General features: G+C 37.0%; 4 protein-coding genes across 6 annotated transcripts; 2 read left to right on the plus strand and 2 right to left on the minus strand.

Annotated features, from left to right (window-relative positions):
• The first annotated feature begins 968 nt into the window (after positions 1 to 968).
• LOC110943542 (leucine-rich repeat extensin-like protein 3) lies at positions 969 to 1484 on the plus strand. The gene has a single exon (XM_022185283.1). It carries the CDS (start codon positions 969 to 971, stop codon positions 1482 to 1484), a length of 516 nt encoding a protein of 171 aa, XP_022040975.1.
• Positions 1485 to 5333: 3849 nt separating this feature from the next.
• On the plus strand, positions 5334 to 8608 carry LOC110941163 (ubiquitin-conjugating enzyme E2 32). Its single transcript, XM_022182780.2, has 5 exons — positions 5334 to 5553; positions 6425 to 6556; positions 6659 to 6743; positions 6825 to 6988; positions 7877 to 8608. Exons 1-5 carry the CDS (start codon positions 5446 to 5448, stop codon positions 8312 to 8314), a joined length of 927 nt encoding a protein of 308 aa, XP_022038472.1. The 5' UTR covers positions 5334 to 5445; the 3' UTR covers positions 8315 to 8608.
• A 535-nt stretch (positions 8609 to 9143) lies between these two features.
• LOC110941164 (universal stress protein PHOS32) lies at positions 9144 to 11496 on the minus strand. The gene is made up of 4 exons (XM_022182781.2): positions 11005 to 11496; positions 9752 to 9861; positions 9573 to 9691; positions 9144 to 9449 (listed from the first exon to the last, which is right to left on the minus strand). The coding sequence occupies exons 1-4, from the start codon at positions 11177 to 11179 to the stop codon at positions 9368 to 9370; spliced, it is 486 nt and encodes a 161-aa protein (XP_022038473.1). The 5' UTR covers positions 11180 to 11496; the 3' UTR covers positions 9144 to 9367.
• Positions 11497 to 12827: 1331 nt separating this feature from the next.
• Positions 12828 to 17860, minus strand: LOC110941165 (ubiquitin carboxyl-terminal hydrolase 12). Of its 3 annotated transcripts, XM_035990166.1 has the most exons (10): positions 17704 to 17860; positions 17171 to 17312; positions 16885 to 16939; positions 15924 to 16117; positions 15461 to 15523; positions 15294 to 15382; positions 15039 to 15147; positions 14874 to 14942; positions 14688 to 14795; positions 12828 to 13085 (listed from the first exon to the last, which is right to left on the minus strand). In XM_035990166.1, the coding sequence occupies exons 4-10, from the start codon at positions 16089 to 16091 to the stop codon at positions 13029 to 13031; spliced, it is 663 nt and encodes a 220-aa protein (XP_035846059.1). In that variant the 5' UTR covers positions 16092 to 16117; positions 16885 to 16939; positions 17171 to 17312; positions 17704 to 17860; the 3' UTR covers positions 12828 to 13028. The 3 variants fall into 3 exon arrangements, with proteins under 3 accessions (XP_035846059.1, XP_022038474.1, XP_022038475.1); XM_022182782.2 differs by lacking the exon at positions 17171 to 17312; XM_022182783.2 differs by lacking the exons at positions 16885 to 16939; positions 17171 to 17312; positions 17704 to 17860 and having other exon boundaries at positions 15916 to 16097.
• Between the last annotated feature and the right edge of the window lie 1827 nt (positions 17861 to 19687).

The following is a 19687-nucleotide window of genomic DNA, read 5'->3' on the forward strand; positions in this document are numbered from 1 at the left end:
TGCAAGTTGTTTAATTGCCAATGTAACTTTTTATAACGGTGTAAAAATCTTCTTTATTCTCCCATCCACGCCCTCTTGAAACCAGGGGTTGTTCGCTTGTACGTCGCTCACAATTTTTAAAAGCATTTTCTTGACATATGAAACCTATGACGAAAAACTTCACCATTGAATTTGGGCTCCTTGATAAAAGTTATTAACGTTCATTACAACAACTAGTTATTAACGTTCAAATCCACTCGGTGACTACTCACTGAAATCTTTTGTTCACCGAAATTAAAGGGGTGTTGGCGGTGGTGTGCCTGCGCAGGATCACCACTCAACGCTAGGCCACCCCGTAGGCACCCTAATACCTTAAGTAAGCTACTTACATGTTTTAGGGGAACCAATGTGAATGAATGCATGTACAAAACCAGGGAAGAGCATTTGGTACCGGGCACCGGTACCGTAATGGTACGAAACTGTACAAGTACCCACTTTCCCCATTCTTTCGTACCGGTACGGTACCGGTATTTATGGGTAAAACATTGGTAAATACCGGTACCGAACTGGTATATTTGGTACAGTACCAGTACCCACTTTTCCCGTTTTTCGATACCGGTACTTTCGGGACCGAACGGGTACCATGCTCATCCCTATACAAAACGCCATCCTTAAAAAAAGAGTAAATTACAAGTTTTGTCCTTTATATTTGTACCAAATTGCAGGCAGTGTCCTTTGCCTTTAAGGTAGCTTTTGGTGCGAAGGAATAGAAGGCGGAATGGAATGATCCATTCTATTGGAATAAAAAGAAACATGTTTAGTTGTCAAGTGGTAATGGAATGGAGCATTCCACAAGGAATGTAAACCTTCCAAATATAATAATTTTCATTCCTTGGTAATGTGGTGTTTTTTTTTCATTCCTTCAAGGAATGGAAAAATATATGATTATTATTATTATTATTATTCTTATTGGTTTTAATAACTCACTCATGGCTGACACCACTACTGCCATAGCTGCCGTCGTGACTATCGTCGCCGCCGTCACCCACTTCCGCCGCCACCACCACCACCACCCACCTCCACCCCAGTTGTCTCCCGCCACCACCCACCTCCACCCCAGTCGTCACCCACCTCCGCCACTACCAACCGTCACCCACCATCCACACCTCCGCCCCTGCCGTCACTTGCTACCACCCACCACCCCCGACACCACCGCGCCACAACTGCCACCCACCCCCGCCTTCGCCGTCAGCCGCCACCCACCTCCACCACCGACCACCACCGTCGCCATCGCCGTCACCCACCACCGTCCCCGTCACCCAGCACCATTGTCGTCGCCACCACCTACCTCTGCCCCCGCCACCACCCACCGCCGCCACCCACTGCCACCACCTTCGACCATCGCTACCATTGCCACCTATCACCACCCACCACCACCGACTACCATCACTCATCACCGATTTTATTTCTTCGTCTATTCTTTCCTACCAAACAACACAAAGTAATGATTCATTTCATTCTCACCTGGTAACCAAACAAGGCATGAAATTATAATGATCCATTCCATTACATCGTCCATTCCATTACCTCGTACATTCCATTCACCCGTCTATTCCATTATGCCATACCAAACAGACCCTAAATTTGACGAGTTTTGTCCTTAACGTTTCAAAATCCTGCACGTTATGTCCTTTAGCCCTAAGTTAGTCAGAATTTTTTGTTAAATATGGTCATGGGGTGTTCTTGTCATTTCACCTCCCTAAGGACTGTTGAGTAAATAATTTGATATTCAAGGGACTAATTGTATAATAAATAAAAAATAAATTATAACTATTAAAAACCTTGAATTCTCTCTCTCTCTCTGTCACACATTTTCTGATCCCTCCTCTCTCTCTCTCTCTCTCTTCACCCACTATCTCTCTCTATCTCTATCTTCATCCTCTATTCCTAGTGAACACCACACCTATTTTTGCTCTCATGTGTTCTAACCCTTTAACTGCCCCCACATTAAGGGTGTTCAACGAAACCCCTCGTGAACTCCATGTAAAAAGATCTCGGATTTAATGAACCTAACGGATTTTTTAAACCCAATTCAGGTCAGTTTCAGTTTCACCTCTTTTAATAATCAATCTTTAAGCAAAACCCACCTTAATTTTGTTCATAGATTTACTAAATTACCAGCTGGTTGATTCTTGTGAAGTGAGTGTGTGTTTGGGGAGAGAGAGAATTCAAGGTTTTTAATATTTATTTTTTATTTCTTACACAATTAGTCCCTTGAATATCAAATTATTTACCCAACAGTCCCTAAGGAGGTAAAATGACAAGAATACCCTCATGCACAAGGCACATGACCATATTTAACAAAAAAATCTGATTGAGTTAGGCCTAAAGGACATAACGTGCAGGATTTTGAAACGTTAAGGACAAAACTCGTCAAATTTAAAGGCAAAGGACACCGCCTGCAATTTGGTACAAAGGACAAAACTTGTAATTTACTAAAAAAAAGAGAAAAGTGCCTGGATAGTCCCTGTGGTTTGCCCAGATTTCACCTTTAGTCCATAACTTTCTAAAATTACAGCTATAGTCTCCAACTTTTGCAATTTCGTTCCTGGATAGTCCCTGAAGTGGATGGGGGTTAGTTTTTAGGGTTAAGTGGGTGTGAAATAACTACGATGCCCTTAATATTGTCACCACCATTGATCACCGTCAATATTGTTTTCACCACCAAACCACTGCCATTTAGCCCTGCAAGTAATATTTGTCTTCCTACCTTTTGTTAATCCCCTCCATTAATGCCCCTCATCTTTACTTTCATCTTCTTCATTACTTGACCACCGACCGCCACTACCGGAAACCTACAACTTGCATGAATGGTGGGTAAAGTGTGGTCGCTGGAAAAACGAAATTCCGAAAAAATAATCCAGCTCGCATGACTCTGTACTTTTTCATCAGATTCTAGCATGTGTGTGTGTGTGTCTAAATATATATATAGTAGGAGTTGGGTAGAAAGTGTATTTTTCCTAGAAAGTCTAGGAAGCAATGAGAATTGGACATGTGGCATTGAGTTATTTTAACTAGAAGGGCAATTATGTAATGTCACATTTTAATTTTATTTTTGGAATTTATATTTCATTAACTAACATTGCATGATCTCGAAGGTAACTGATTATGTCCATGATTTTTGGAATTTTGGTTGTGTTTCGAATCCAAATCTCATTCCAATCATATGTATATACAATTCTTTCTATCGTTTTCTTCTTCACCAGCAGTATTCGTATTCAATACAGTTGTGTTTTAGCATCCAGGTTCATACAGTTGTGTTTTAACAATAAGCAGATTCATACAGTTGTGTTTTAGCATTCAGATTCATACATTTGTGTTTTAGCATTCATGTAGGTAATGCTGGAGGATTTCTTGACGATGTGTTTATTATTCAGATTCATACAGTTGTGTTTTAGCATTTAGATTCATAAAGTTGTGTTTTAACAGCAAGCAGATTCATACAGTTGTGTTTTAGCATTCAGATTCATACAGTTGTGTTTTAACAGCAAGCAGATTCATACAGTTGTGTTTTAGCATTTAGATTCATATAGTTGTGTTTTAACAGCAAGCAGATTCATACAGTTGTGTTTTAGCATTCAGATTCATACAGTTGTGTTTTAACACCAAGCAGATTCATACGCTGTGTTTTACCATCCATGCTGGTAATGCTGGAGGATTTCTTGACGCTGTGTTTTAACAGCAAGCAGATTAGCAAGCAGGTTAATACGATTTGTTTTCTTGATGTGTTTCTTCATGAAGGATGGAAGGAAGAGAGAGAGAGAAATCGCAAGAAATGTGGGGTGGTTATGGAATGACAATTATTTTCACATTTAAAACAAGCTAAATGACATATCTACCCCTGATTAATTAAATAATCCTATTTTTAAGAAACACATATTACCAAAATGCCACCAAGATGATCTCAACCATTAAACACACCCATTGAATGGCCTAGATCGCTTCCTAGACTTTCTAGGAAAAACACACTTTCCGTAGGATCCCCACTCTCTCTCTCTCTCTCTCTATATATATATATATATATATATATATATATATATATATATATATATATAGGGTCGGGATTTAGAGAAAACGGTAGAAAGTGTGAGAACGGTGAGAACGCTTATGGATCGTCCGATTAAAACAATCTATGGACTAGATTGGCGCGGTGGCGTTTTCGTAAATAAAATCAATTTTATTACGTGGACGCGCCTCATTAAGGGTAAAAAGGTCTTTACACATCTATACCAAAATGCCATACTGATGAATAAAACGCCATTACGGACCAAAACACATCGCTATATAAACAAAAACATCCCAGACATAAAAATACACCCCCAGAACCTGAAACGCCATATTTTCTACTATATACCATTCATCTTACAAACGCCAAAATCCCCAAAACATCAAACACAACTACTCAAAAAACGTCATATTTTCTACTATATACCATTCATCTTAGAAAACGCCAAAACACTCAAACATCAAAGATTCCAAAAAAAATCGACGGTTCTTTTAGATACACTATTTCCTCAGTAAAACGCCAAAAATGCCAAATATCGTTTCTTGTATATTCAAATATTGTTCTACGCCAAGGTTTCGGATAATGCATTCTTCTCTGAGGTGCTGTGACTCAAATAACATTTTGTTGCATGAGATGGACAAATCATAAACAAAAACATGTTAGGGTCAGACTTATGTCATATTTTGTGTTTTGTTCTTGATGAATATTTTAATGGCCTGAAAATCAGCTATAAGACATTGGTTTTGTTGTTTGACACCTAAATACAAAAAAAAATGGAATTTGAGAGAAACCTAGACCAAGAAACAAGATCTAAAGGTGAAATCTTCAGTAGAAATTTGGAAATCTTGAAAACTAATGAAAGGTGTTCACAGGATCTCTTGGTGGTGATGGTGACGGTGATTGTAGGAGGGAGGGATTGAAGATGGTGGGGCGGGTCTCACCAAGATGGTGGGAAAGCGTTGATTGGGTTAGGGTGGGGTGGGGTCCACTTTATTTATTAAATGATTAATTACATTTATTAATTTTTTTAATTGTAAGAGTATTTTAGTCATTTCACATCTACTTAACTGAACAACCTAACCCCATCCATGATAGGGACTATTTGTGAACGAAATTGTAAAATTTGAAGACTATAGCTGTAATTTTAAAAAGTTAAGGACTAAAGATAAAAAATGGGCAAACTATCTGAGCATTTCTCAAAGAAAAAAAAAAGCCTTCTTAACCATATCCTCCACTAAAAACCCGCCACGTATAAAAAACACGTCTAGCAGATATTTCTCCCCTTTTGAGATAACACCCTTCCCACACGAACCTTCCTCAAAAACCTATATTCCCAAATTTCATTTCAATCAAATAATATTCAAATCACCTCCAGATCTGTTCGATCTTCAATCTCAAAAATGGGGGACAAGTATAACATGAAGAATCCATCGGTCAAGAGGATTCTACAGGAGGTCAAAGAAATGCAATCCAACCCTTCTGATGATTTCATGAGTCTCCCTCTTGAGGTAATTCGGTTAATACTTGATTTGTTATGTATGTTGCCTTATAGATCTGTTAAAATATTGCTTATTTGTTTGGTGGTTGTGTTTGATTGGGGTTGAATTTGTGTTATTGGATTTGATCGTGTATGATTAGGTTAATCAGATGGTGGATTAGGTTTATTGAGAATAATATGTGAATTGATGTTGAAGTTTTTTGAAATTGTGATTTTTTTTTGTGTAAATTTGTTGATCATAAAAAAGGGCAATATTTGCATTAAAGTTGTTGATGATTGTTGTGGTTATGTGAAGAATAGGAAACAGATGTTTGTTTTATTAATTTTATCAACACGTAAGTACAAATTTTTATATGAAGCTAAGTGTTTTTCAAATGAGGTATAGTGAGCTCCGGTTTCACCGTTCAATGAAAGGTGTCGTTTCTGCTATACATGTAAATAAGATTACTCATGGGCGACTTAAGTTCTGAATTTGTGTTTTTTTAAGAGTTTGATCATTGGCTTTGTTCGTTTTTTGGTAATTGTGAGATCCTGTTAGTGGAAAACTCACGAAACCGATACAGTGAACACCAATGTGGTCTTTAAGGGGTTAAAAAGGTAGAAAACCAGTAGAAGTTGGGTGCGAACATGCTAGAGGGACTAGAACGCTTACCACTCCACCTACGCTCTTGAAGGTTAATTGGACATGCTTTAGAGGTTGAACGGGAAAAGAGCATGACTATGTTGGATTTGGAGTTAATTTTACGTAGTTTTTACCAATTCTGTGTTCAAAATTGGTTAAGTAGTATAATATAATAGTATGATCTATGATATTATTATTTTTATATGTGCTAAAGGTAATGGGTTAGCAATTACAAATCGATTATGCATTCATTTTGTAGGAAAATATATTTGAATGGCATTTTGCAATAAGGGGGCCGAGTGATACTGAGTTTGAAGGAGGAATTTATCATGGTCGAATTCAGTTGCCTTCAGAGTACCCGTTTAAACCACCATCATTTATGTTGTTAACGGTATTATTTCATTCTTAAACTATTGAACTTGTATTTCTATATCTTTGAACATATCATCTTGCTACTCTACATACCAAGTTAAACTAATGGTCATTGTTTCAGCCGAATGGACGGTTTGAAACTCAAACAAAGATATGCTTAAGCATATCAAATCACCACCCTGAGCACTGGCAGCCATCATGGAGTGGTAAGAACCATTTCTGTTTGGGCAAAAAGTCACACGTAATTGTGTCATATTTTACACTACTGATATATGTTTTTTATGCAGTTCGAACTGCTTTAACAGCGCTTATTGCATTTATGCCCACGAACCCAAATGGTGCCTTGGGCTCATTGGATTATAAGAAAGAAGAAAGGCGTGTTCTTGCTATTAAATCTCGTGAAACTGCCCCTAAGTTTGGTACTCCAGATCGTCAAAAGCTCATTGATGAGGTCATCTCAACCACCTAAACTATCTTTTAACTGCCCTTATGACCTTTTAGATCACAAAATTTAATTCCAAATACAATATATGATTTAAATTTGGTTAGTTTTTCAAGAATTTTTTAGTTACCACATGAGTTTTTATCGATACTAAACTAAAAGATACTGTTTTTTGATATTATTTTACTAAGGGGCTGTTCGTTTACCTCTTAATGAGGCTCTTAATGGTTCAGACTGTTTGTTTCACGAGCAGATGTCTGAATGGTTCAGACATTTGCCTCTGAATGGTTAAGATTTATACAGAGTCTGAATTGTTAAGACCTCTTACTGATTCAACACTTAATGGTTCAGACCTCCTACTGGTTCAGCACTTAACCATTCAGATGTTGCCAAACAGCCCCTAAACCATTTTAAACTTTTCTACCAAAATTCAATTGGAGTTTATAAGTTTGACAAAAACTCTAATATTACAGTTTACAGAACAATATTAAGAAGCTTTCGTTTTAGAGTGAAGTACACGGATGGTTCCTGGGGTTCACCAATTTTTGGATTTGGTCCCTAGCTTTCTAAAAAGTACACGGATGGTCCCTTTGGTTTGCACTTTGTAAAGCATTTAGTTCCCAACTTTTGCCAAAAGTACATGGATTCTCCCTGTGGTTTTCACTTTTTAACGCATTTAGTCCTTAACTTGGACCTGCCAAAACCTTTAGAATTGTTAGCGGGGACTAAATGCATTACAAAGTGCAAAACACAGGGACCTTTTGTGTACTTTTGTAAACCTAGGGACCAAATACAAAATTTGTGATAACCACAGGACCATCCGTGTACTTTACTCTGTTTTTCCTAGAAAACCTTTGTTAGTGTCCTAAGTCCTATAAACGTCTTTTGATTATTCAGATTCATGAATACATGATCAGCAAGGCACCTCCAGTCCCTCAACCGAGCTCTGAAGATGCTTCAGAACAGCCACCACCTGCCGCCATTGATGCGGCAGCAGGTGAACAAGCTTCCGAGAGTCCTCAAGATACCAGCACCGGGATTACCGAACACGAAGAACAACAGCGTGAAGAAAACAACGAAGTTGCTGCTGAACAAATCGCAGAACCTGTAGTACCAAATGTATCAAGGCAGGTAGCTAACACTGTACCTTCTGCTTCATCATCTGTACACGCGGTGGAACCGCAGCAGCAACAGGTGCTGAGGGTTCAGAAACCCGCTGATGACCGCCTGTTCACATGGGCGGCTGTCGGACTTACCATTGCTATTATGGTGCTTTTGCTGAAGAAGTTCATGAAAGCTAGCGGACATGGTGCGGTTTTCATGGATGAATCTTGAAATTGAAATTTATTCGCTTAAAGTTTTTGGCTTATAATCGTTTCGGTTATCTGTCGTTATGTTATCAGTTATGATTTGCTTAATGGCAGGAGTAATAATATTGTATATGAAGAAATGTTTTAGTATATATAATTATATATCAGCAACACTTGACGAATTTGGGCTTTAAATGTTTTGTTGACTTGCATCTTGTTCGGTGGAAGTTGTGTTTTTGGATGTGTTGGCTTAAAACGATGCTTTTGTTTTGTATTGGTAATATTTTCGTTTGAATGAACGTCAGAAGTCTTTCGGTAAGCTAGTAATCATTATGTTCCTTGATGCAAAAAGTTTGTTTATTTTAGAACCCGTTTATCGTCCCATTCTACCAGTCCAGTTATTACTGCATCTACATGGTGCACGCAAAACTGACGACTCTGACCAATTTATAGGTTGTGGTTAGGCGTGTTCTGGCCTCGGTCCGGTTTTGATGGATTTTAGACCAAACTATCAATAACAGTTTTAAATACTACAAAACCAAAACTGAATTATGTAACACTGAAACCGTCATCAATGATCTGGCTTCGTTTTGGTTTCACAGTTTGTTTTGTCACACAAAAAAAAAAAAATGCAGAAATAAGATGGATGAATGTATTAGTGGCACCTTGAATTTTGGCTCTAGTTTTAACATCCATTCTCAAGTCTACTAGAGGTCAATTTGCATATATATATCAGTCACCAACGACTAGTTTTGACGATTTTACATATTCAAAGAATTAAGCTGAACTTTGAAAACTCGTAGTTGTGGTTATGCAGAAAAGGTTACGCGGGCCCATAACACGACCACATCAGAAACGATGAGAGATACCATGTTACTTCTTGATCTAAATCACAAGAAACATTGTGGCCCGAATGGAAACGAAAACAAACTATGGACAAACACTGAAGTTAAAAAGGTATACACCCTTAAGAATACAATTATGGCAGCTTCAATTGTTTTAATTCCAAGACAAAACTAACTCCACATAATGGATTATTTGGTACAAACTTTCTAGACTTCGACGACAGTATACTGTCTTACGCGCTTCCATGCTTCACAACGGTCACCGGGCAAGAACTCTGATTGACAACATAGTTGCTCACACTTCCCATAATAGCCCTGCAATTACAAATGACATATGGACTGTTATTAGTTTTTGATCATGGGACAAACAATTAAAAATCTCATATAATCACTTCCAAAACGTGTATTCAAATACGCGCATATGGATTGAGATATTACCTCTTCAACTTGCCAAGACCTCGGTTCCCTATAACAAGATAGTCTAGCGGAATATTATCAACGGCTTCACATAGTTTCTCGCGGGGATCTCCCCAATACACTTTCATGACAACAACAACCTACAACAACAAATAAAGTTTTACATCTGATCCCATATGAGAGAAGGAATGAAGACTTGCCTCTTTTTGAGTGGCAGCCAAATTGACCATATCAAGTGTCTCCTGATCAGGCTTAGTTGCGTATTTCTTCATGATATTCGGGTCACTGATCTCGGCCAAAGGGATCAAAGCTGAGAAAGGAAAATAAACGAGACGTTTATACAGATGCAGTTTTGTTTGGTAAAGATAATGGAATCGAAATCTACAACAACTTATTCATATAGACACAAGTTCGTGGATGAATGTTTGTCAAAGTATAGTACAGTATAGTATAGTATGGAAGCCCGTCAGATGCAAATGACAGTCGAAATAAATTGTTGAGAGTAATACAAGATAGTTTTTAAAATATTTTGAAGGCATATTATTCAGAATTATATCTATGTTTAACTTTTAATAAGATGCAGGATATCTCTGATTTAGCAAGATAAATGTGATACAAGAAACTTGCTCTTAAATTGGTAAGTTGCGCGGAACAATGGAATGCCAATTCCGTGACACTACACTAAAGTTGCGGCGTGTTAATGCGAGGAAATTAAATCGAAACGTAAAACATTGAAAAGAATAACTAAGTCGATCTAGGACACGCGCGTTACGATGAACCTGTCAAACGGGAAAAAATAGACGCGAGTTCATCGTAACACGCGGGTCCTAGATCGACTTAGTTATTTTATTCTATGTTGCTAACCTATTCATCTTGGATTAATAAATTCCTAGGCGCGTTTTCGGTCGCTTAAATCATTTTCAAGAAAAGGAGCCGTGAAAACAGGCTAGGTTAAAGAGTAAACTGTCAAAATGGTCACCGAGGTTTGGTCACTTTTGTCATTTTAATCCAAAACTCGAACCTTTTGAATCTGGTCCCTGTGATTTCAATTTTGTTGTCATTTTCATCCAAAATCAAATTCTACTCAAATTTTTCAGATACCATCCTTTTTTTTTCTTTTCTTTTCTTTTTTTTTTTGCTTTTTCCTCCCTTGTTATGAATGAAGGTAAAATGGTCTTTTAATGTTTTATTATAACAAATTTAAAAAATCTGATCATTTTCCCTTCATTAAAAGGGAGGAAAAAGACAAAAAAGTTGGATGTTAACAGAAAAATCTAACCAGATTTTGCTTTTGGATGAAAACGGCAATAAAATTGACACCACATGACCTAGATTCAAAAGGTTTAAGTTTTGAACCAGTTTAAAGTAAAAACCATAGAACAGGAACAAATTAACACAATCGTACAAGCCCAAATAAACAGGAGAACTGAATCAGTTAGATAAAATAACGTACGAGAGCCTGTAGCTTCCCAGAGCTGAACCTCGGTTTGTTCGTAATCGCCATCAGGTCGGATGGTAACGAGGATAAGATGATCTCCTTTCCGTACAACGTTGTCGATTGCCCATTTCAATGCTGCTCGGCTTCCAATCGAGAAATCTACGGCCACTCCGATCCTTCTCTCACCCATCTTTCTTCTCTCACCTTCGCTCTCTTTCTATATTATTAATTATATATATGTATGTATGTGTGTGTATGTATATATATCGTACACTAAACACGCAATGGTTCTCTCTCTTTCTAAACAAGTGGCTGTCTTGTCGGACATTTGTGTGGTGGATCATGGATGGTGACGACTGTTAATTATAATGCATGTGGGTTGGAATCTAGTGTGATGCATCCAGTGGAGTTACTTCTAGACCTTCGTTTAGCTTGTACGTTATGCATTATGAAATGTAGTTTTTAAATGGACATTTGAAAAAAAAAAAAAAAAAAAAAAAAAACAAATGTTCGAGAAGAACACCAATATGACCATATATGAGCCTAGAAAATGAATTGAGCCTTGACCAATGATCACCCATTTTAAGCTAATGGCTTGAAAACCAACTGAATTATTCTTATATTCTAGAAGAGTTGATTAAAAAATAATCGGGTAAAGAGGGGTTTGATCGGGAAATTTGATTTACTTGAATACCCTTTTTCAAAACCTAACTTTCACTTGAGTTATGGGTGAGACAGAAAACCGAAAAAAATCGAACCATTTCAAAACCAAACTTTCACTTGAGCTATGGGTGAGCAGAAGACCGAAAAAATCAATTTAACCGAATAAAAAAAACCAAACTACACATAAAGCTAAAAAAACGAACTAGACTGTTGCTAAAATCGAAAAAGAACAAATGGTTTTCAAAAACCGAATATTTCAGTTTCGGTTTTGCCATAAAACCGTACCAAACCGTACACAACTGAGGAGTGAAGGATCCATGAATTTTTTTCTTATGGATTCGTCTTTTTCCAGTAGTCAAGTTTTGACAACCAAACGTTAGAATTTTAGGGTTGAGTCTATTGCACAGTCCCATTAGCCTTAGAATTCAAGCTTCAACAAATTTTGATGCACATCCATTGTCTAGTGGTTGGAAAGACTTGGGTTCTCCTTGGAGACCCAAGTTCAATCCCCACTAGTGCTATATTTGGTGGATAAAGGCTAGTTTTCCCAGATCCTAGGTCAAGAGTTCGAGCCCGAGCCACCCCGGGTTTTAGTCCTCGTGTGTTACTATGGAACCGATATCTTATAATACTAAAGCTATCGAGACACCGAGCAGGACCCGCGACCATTCTCAAGAAGACACCTATGGAACTCTAGAGGCTGTCGTGAACACCGGTTGGTCTAGACTCCCTCTCGGGTTATCTAAGTGGTTTATGTAAGTACCCTAATTCGATCTACTCCCTCTCGGGCTATAAACCTAGGGTAAACTTGGGTTCTTGATTCGACTTGATAGACAATGGTTGACAAGAAAACTAGTTCAGACTCCTCTCGAAGACCCTACCTAGCAATTTACAAAATTAGACCTACCAATAATCTTGCACCTCTTAGCTATTGAGATTAGTAGAACACCTCACTTATTTATTTTGGTTTATCTAGGGAAGGTTTATTCCATGTCTCTTACATAAATGAGTTTGGTAATAGCTTTACTTTAGGCCCTCAATTTTTTCTCAAACATCACCGTACTTGTGTGTTCTATTGACAAGGTCACCCCCGAGACCAGAGCTTATTGTGCAAGGTATCGAGTTTCGCCCCTGTAAATGTAAAATTAATAAAAGTGCAGATACGCAAATGAAAATAAAAAAAGACATGCTAAAGTTTTAAAGGATAAAATGCTTTCCATAAGGGGTCGGGTCTTGAAAATATTAGATCGAATAATATATACACATAGATATAGTGCTTAAAAAGGTTGGATGAATATAGATGAAGTGCTTAAAAAAGGTTGGATGAAAAGGCCGGAAAGAATGATCATTATGTCTGTCTCCTTTATTTGGCTACATCACTGGACCATCATAGTTGGTTGTAGATTTGAACCGCTTTCTTCTTCTTGTGTGTTCTGCATGGTCAGTTGCAAATCATTCAATAACTAACATGTGTAATGAGCAGGTTGGACTCTGGTCCAAACATGATTTTACATAAGTTGGTTAAACCACACACAATTTTTCCAAAATACCAAATCTTCTGATAAATAACCATTATGTGTGTATATATATACAGGTATAGAATTAAATTATTACAATAATCAGCAAAAAGTTGCATCATTACCATTAGTTTTCTTTTCTTAATGGCACCTAATCCTCATTTAGTACCCGAATATTACCACCTCTGAAGATATGGGTAAAGTTCTTGTACAAATAATCTTAACATACTAAACATACAAATTGAAGGAAAACTCAAAAAGACAAGGTGGCATTTTTGTAATTATCAATAACTATCAAAGTTACTCTACAAATACCTCTAAAAAAAACCTAACCACTCCCCCCACCCCCAAAAAAAACCTAAACCCCCCACCCCCCAAAAACCTAAAAAAAAACCTAACCCCCCCCCCCCCCACCCCCCAAAAACCTAAAAAAAAAAACCTAAACCCCCCCCCCCCCCCACCCCCAAAAACCTAAAAAAAAACCTAACCCCCCCCCCCACCCAAGCTAAAATGCTAAAAACTAAACCCCCCAAAAAACCTAAAAAAAAAACCTACCCCCCCCCCCCCCCCCCCCACCCAAGCTAAAATGCTAAAAACTAAACCCCCAAAAAACCTAAAAAATCTAAAAAAAATAAAAAAAAAACACACAAATTATTTTATTTTATTTTTTTAACATTTTTTATTAAAAAATCGCTACTTTTAGTAGCAGCAACAAAAAAAAAAAAAATTTTTTTTTTTTTTTTTTTTTTGCTAACGAAATGTAGCGATTTTTTAATAAAAAATGTTAAAAAAAAAATTGTGTTTTTTTATGTATTTTTTGTTGTAACTTTGATAGTTGGTGGTAATTACAAAAATGCCACCTTGTCTTTTTGGGTTTTCCTTCAATTTGTATGTTTAGTATGTTAAGATTATTTGTATTTGATCTTTTGCCCTGAAGATATATCCTTAACACCTTTCAGAGTTTCTTACAATTGGTCTTCACGATTTGTCAAAAACGATTGAGATACACTTCATTTATAATTTTTTGGTAACATCCAAATTGTAATCTTTTGATAGCAACGGTCAAAAAATTGGCACGTTATATACATTGTAGCTTTTTGTTACATACCTTTCGTGATTATGAAAAATATAATTAATTAATTATTTTAAATAAACCAACAAGTATACCGCGATACCTGACGGGTAATTACCTCATGGATACCCGACGGGTTTTGGGCTGGGTATGGGACACAAACTTTTATAATCGGGTATGGGGTTGGGAAAACCCAAGCACGTTCCAAACCTGCCCCGTTGCCATCCCTACATGTTTACAACTTGATTACCACCCGTCAACTCATTTGACAGATTTAGATAAATGAGTTAAACGGGCCATGTTTGGGTAACACAATTTTATGTGGCTGTCCGTGTTTAAACAATTCAACCCTTCAAACCCGACTATACTTGCCACCCCTAGTTTTAATATACACCTATAAAATAAAAGCCAAATTACATATGACATGAGCAATGGAAAACTAATACCTGAGAATAATGAACATGTTCTAGAAAACATGGAAGATAAGGATAGCGACATGCTACGGTTCCAGCATCAAGACATTTCTGAAAGCAAATGATATCCCCGTCTTCAAACTATAAACCAAAAAAAATGATCAACTTTTGCGACACTTGATGAAAAATCGAAACTGCTATAATGGTATGGAAACATACCTCGCTAGCCCAAAATGTGAGCTCCTTATTAACATGTAGACACATAACATTTGGATTAAACTTAACTTCCTGATTGAGAAAAGGGCAATTTAGGAAACAGTCTAAATGATTCACATATAACAGAGCATACCATTATAAATAAATAAAGATAAAAAAAAAACTGGCCTCAAAGAGTTCAATTTCTACATCAGGAGCAAAGCCAGCCAGCTCATTTAATTTTGCAAGTATTTCATAAGGCGAACTCGTACCATTCACAAAGAGTCTCCCAACATACCTTAATAGACGAGATAGTAAAATTAGGAGTGAGCAAACATCATATTGGTAAAACCGAGCGACTGGTTTCGGTTAGGCATGACATTAACTGACCAACGTGACTAAACCAAATTAAAGTGTGTGTATAGGGAGAGAGAGAATAACTACCGAAGCTCCTCCTTGAGAGGATCATAAAGCTTGAAAAACAGTAAAATATCCTTTTTAGTTATTGCAGGCGGGGGAACTGGCCATGAATCCTACATCAATGAACAAATGAGCGAAGTTCACAATATAGAACTTTGAGTATTAATATATACTAACTGTCCAATTTCTACCTCCAGAAACAACTTAAGTTCAGCATTGTTAGCTGTTTTCGATACCCCTCTCAACTGTCCAACCTAAAAAAAGAACATTTGATCCAACATGAGAACCCTTAGTGTAAGCCATAGACAGAAACCACTTATTTGGTTAAGGGCAATTTTAGTAAAAATGTAATTAACTAACACCCCACTTCACAATGCACGTTAAAAAATGCATACAGGCAAAGCTTCTTCTTGTGGAGTAAATGGTATATCAGGGCGGTAAGTATGATTTACGCGCCTTGCGCAAAACCAGAAACGTTGATATTGTACGGGTATACCTCAGACTCATCAGTCGTTTGATCAAAAACAATTTACTATGACATGTATTTCCAGCATACAGCTGCTCAAGTATACTCCACACAGTACGTGCATTTATTTCTCTACTAACATGAGTTGATACATTTTCATCAACCCAGTGTCTAATATACCCACAAACCCGACGGTGTAACAAGTTCCATTCTTCCTCCGTCATGCCTTCGGGTTTTTCAGAACAAATAATTGGCTGATGAAATCCGTTAACATAAAGAAGATCCTCCATCCTAGTTTTCCACAAGTGATAATTAGAACCATTTAGAATAATCATTTGTGAAGTATTCGTCTCCATTGTAAATCAAAGGTCAACCAGCGGAACTGCAAAATAAACGCTTTTACTAGTGATTAAGTGTTGATAAACATTTATAATAAAATATTTAGCACCAAATAACGCACTCAATGGAGATCATATTAAATTCTCAACTACACTTCTACGAATTCTATAGTTTTAATAACTTTAAGTTTCTAACCTTTATAGTATTATTCATCATATTTTTGAAGGTTATATAATATATTAACATATTTGATGCGGATAAAAGTGTTCTAAAAAGTGTGCTTGAAGCACCTAGAGCCTAGCGCTTAAGCACGAGGCACGTCTGTGGCATACTAGAAACACAATATCAATAAAAGTCCGTGGTTGAATATATGTGCGACAATTTAGGGGCATTTGCTATATACGCTCGAGCTTGAGGGGGTGTTTTAAAATATATTAGGGTTAAACCCGTTAGCATTAGAGCTTTGTATTAAAATATACACAGGTAGATTGGAGCGTACTAAAAACACAACATCAAATAAAGTATCTCCTTTACCTTTACATAAACTATCTCCTATCAATCGTCTAAGCACAAAAATCTAATTAACGATCATGTACAAAATGAAGTGAAAGAACGACACAGAATTATCATATATCAAATATGTGCGAACACATGTAAAATAACATACAAGGCAAACTAGTCACAGACTTACAGTTAGATCATATAACCAAAAACACTTCGGAGTTTTCGAAGATACTACATAGTAAGTAGAGATCGAAATATGTGAAAACAACTAGAAACATAGATACTATAAAGATCATATATACATACCTTAAGCAACCGCTACAACAACTATCACGGAGCTAAATCCCTCGATCACAAAAACCTACATGTGCAGAACTTCTTAAATCAGATTCAAATAGTTATTAAAGGCGTTGGGGGCACTCAAAGCGCATAGGCCTCGTCTGGAGACTAGGCGCAAGGCGCTAAAAAACGAGGGCCTGAGAAAAAAAAGGCAAATAGAAAAAAGTTTAAAAATATTATGTATTAGAAAAATAATAAAATTCTTCAAAAAAAAAAAATAACAAAAGCTATTATATAACATTTAATATCATACCAAAAGTTCTAAAATGTTAGTGTATTGGTGTAGAAAAGTAGTTTTCCTCGGATAAAAGTAGAAATCTGGCTGAAATCTTGCGAAATTTAGAGAATTTGTCCGGAATCTCTCCGGAATCTAGGAATCTCGCCGGATTCCGCGCCTGAAACATGACCTAGAGAAATAAAGCGCAATTGCCTCGACTTAAAACGCAATTGCCTCACCTGGAAAATGGGCCTAGGTGCAAAATGCAATGACTTTTTAACAACTATGAGTCAAAGTTCAAGTATTTTCATATTTCCATACATGACACAGAGTTTTTTTTATCTCAAGTCTAATCATTTATTTTTTAAATACTATTTTAAATTACTTTTATGCTAAAACCAGTTTAATCGAACAACTTTAGCTAATCAGTTCTAACACTTTAATCAAAATTATTGTTAATTCTAAAACAAGTTACGTAACGGAAATTGATTATCATCTTAGACGATGATATATCAAGCATTAAGGTAACGAAAAAACTGTAACGGATGCGAAAGGTTGGTGACGGTTACCTATAGGGTGCGAATAAAGCGTTTGCTGGTGTCGATTTGGTTGCCAAATTATCCACAGAAGCGGTGGTGTTCCGTACACGGTGATGATCCTCACAGTAGTGGCAGTCGACAATTCCGAGAAAGAAAGGGGTTGGGGACCGATGAAGGTGGTTGTGAGAAAAGTTTAAATGCTTTATAAAAGTTCAAATTTTGGAAGAAGAGAATTAGTTTTAATTTTAGTAAAATAAAATATTGAGTTAAATGTTTGGTCGGTTCATGTGTGGTGTGATTTCCAAATATTGCAGACTTAATTACAGTGGTTCAATAATTAAACATTTAATCCCGGTGGTTGTAATTTTTACACTCGGGTGATCCGTATTAGTAACCTAAATTAAGTTATTCAATTAAGTTTGTATTAAAGTACCAAAATACTCTTAGTTATTAAGATAAACAGAAAATAATTTAATTAAAACAAATATTACTGTGAGGTCCCACCCCCACTTCTTCTTCCACCCACCTATATATCTCTCCTAACGTCCCGGGTCTCTCTCTTCTCAAACAAGCACCACCACCACACCGAACACCCACTACCACCACTACAAGCACTACTCTCTCTCTCTCTCTCTCTCTCTCTCTCTCTCTCTCTCTCTCTGCCCAGGTCTCTCCCTTTCTTTTCACGACTGATCACCATCCAACGACGCCAGTGAACTAAATCATGTCGGAATCACCATCCAACGGCGCCGACTGAATCATCCCTCTATTCTACTAGCCTTGGCTATGCCATTCCTGTTCACATTTGATCTTAGTCTCCGCTGCACTACTACCTCGAAACCCATCACCCCTATCCACCACCGGAACAAACGCCCTTGAACCACTGCCAGTAAATAGACGCCTGATGTTGACTCTGATGATAGAGCCCTAAAATTGGAAATCATAAGGCAGAAAACGGGATTTAATTTATTGAAATACTAGTGAGAACGAGAATGATAAGATTACAGAGATAGTTGAAGATCGCATGAGGCCAATGAGAGAGTTTGGTTTGGTATCTAGTTTGGCTTTGAGCTGAATGTATATAAAGAGGAGTGTGAGTTGTGGTTCAAAACCCAAGCCATGGAACTATTACTGAGCCCAATATGTGGAATGGGCTGAACAATTGACATTTGATTATTTGAACCCTCTGTCTATACTTTTAGAGATAGTAGGTGCACAGGTCGACCAATTGTCTCTTTTGATTTATTGGTGGTGGTTCAAAGGTGTTTGTTCCGGTGGTGGGTAGGGTGATGGGTTTCGAGGTAGTAGTGTGGTGGAGTATAGTGGTGGTTGCAGGGTTAAGGGTGGCGGTGGAGGTGGTGGTGGTGGTGGCTTAAAGGTGGAAGTGGTGGTGGTAGTGGGTTTAGAAAGAGAGTGAGAGGAGGAAGAAGAACATGAGGGGGTGGGCCCATCTTTTTTTGTTTTTTTTTTATTTTTATAATTGTTAAGGGCAATATAGTCATTTAACACATACATGGTATTTAACATAGGTTAGTGATAACGATCACCCGAGTGCAAAAATTACAACCATTGGGAATAAGTGTGTAATTATTGAACCACTAGGACCAAGTCTGCAATATTTGCAAACCACAAGGACCAACCAGTGTAACATTTCATTATTTTATCATATAAAAATTATAGGTTGTTTAAATTTATTAACCATTAGTAACTAGTTTTATTTTTCGACTCATATAGTTTTAAAAAATATTTTATATACAATTGGTTGGAATGTTATACTAATTAATGGGTGTATATGTGTGACATTTCTATTTTCTATATTAAAATAAAGTATATAAAACTTATATTATTAGACGGGTAGATTACGGGTAAGTTAAATATTATAAATATGAAGTACCTAGATGTGCCTGGGAACCGTTTAATGATTAAATTATAAAAATACATTAAATTTGAACCTACTCCGTTTTTAATGAAACTTGGTTCAAAATGTAGATAAGATTATTCTCATTCTAATGAC

The sequence above is a fragment of the Helianthus annuus genome, chromosome 5 (assembly GCF_002127325.2).
Source record: "Helianthus annuus cultivar XRQ/B chromosome 5, HanXRQr2.0-SUNRISE, whole genome shotgun sequence".
Taxonomy (NCBI): Eukaryota; Viridiplantae; Streptophyta; class Magnoliopsida; order Asterales; family Asteraceae; genus Helianthus; species Helianthus annuus.

What these genes read in the sequence shown, in the direction of transcription:
- LOC110941163 (XM_022182780.2), top strand. Translation starts at nt 5,446, where the DNA reads ATGGGGGACAAGTATAACATGAAGAATCCATCGGTCAAGAGGATTCTA. An exon ending in TCATGAGTCTCCCTCTTGAG is followed by an intron (nt 5,554 to 6,424) that starts GTAATTCGGTTA and finishes TTCATTTTGTAG; the next exon opens with GAAAATATATTTGAATGGCA. An exon ending in CTGGCAGCCATCATGGAGTG is followed by an intron (nt 6,744 to 6,824) that starts GTAAGAACCATT and finishes TTTTTTATGCAG; the next exon opens with TTCGAACTGCTTTAACAGCG.
- LOC110941165 (XM_022182782.2), bottom strand. Translation starts at nt 16,091, where the DNA reads ATGGAGACGAATACTTCACAAATGATTATTCTAAATGGTTCTAATTAT. An exon ending in AACTTAAGTTGTTTCTGGAG is followed by an intron (nt 15,383 to 15,460) that starts GTAGAAATTGGA and finishes TCATTGATGTAG; the next exon opens with GATTCATGGCCAGTTCCCCC. An exon ending in AACATGTTCATTATTCTCAG is followed by an intron (nt 13,086 to 14,687) that starts GTATTAGTTTTC and finishes CTGACCATGCAG; the next exon opens with AACACACAAGAAGAAGAAAG.
- LOC110943542 (XM_022185283.1), top strand. Translation starts at nt 969, where the DNA reads ATGGCTGACACCACTACTGCCATAGCTGCCGTCGTGACTATCGTCGCC.
- LOC110941164 (XM_022182781.2), bottom strand. Translation starts at nt 11,179, where the DNA reads ATGGGTGAGAGAAGGATCGGAGTGGCCGTAGATTTCTCGATTGGAAGC. An exon ending in TGGCTGCCACTCAAAAAGAG is followed by an intron (nt 9,692 to 9,751) that starts GCAAGTCTTCAT and finishes TTGTTGTTGTAG; the next exon opens with GTTGTTGTTGTCATGAAAGT. An exon ending in GGTCTTGGCAAGTTGAAGAG is followed by an intron (nt 9,450 to 9,572) that starts GTAATATCTCAA and finishes TTGTAATTGCAG; the next exon opens with GGCTATTATGGGAAGTGTGA.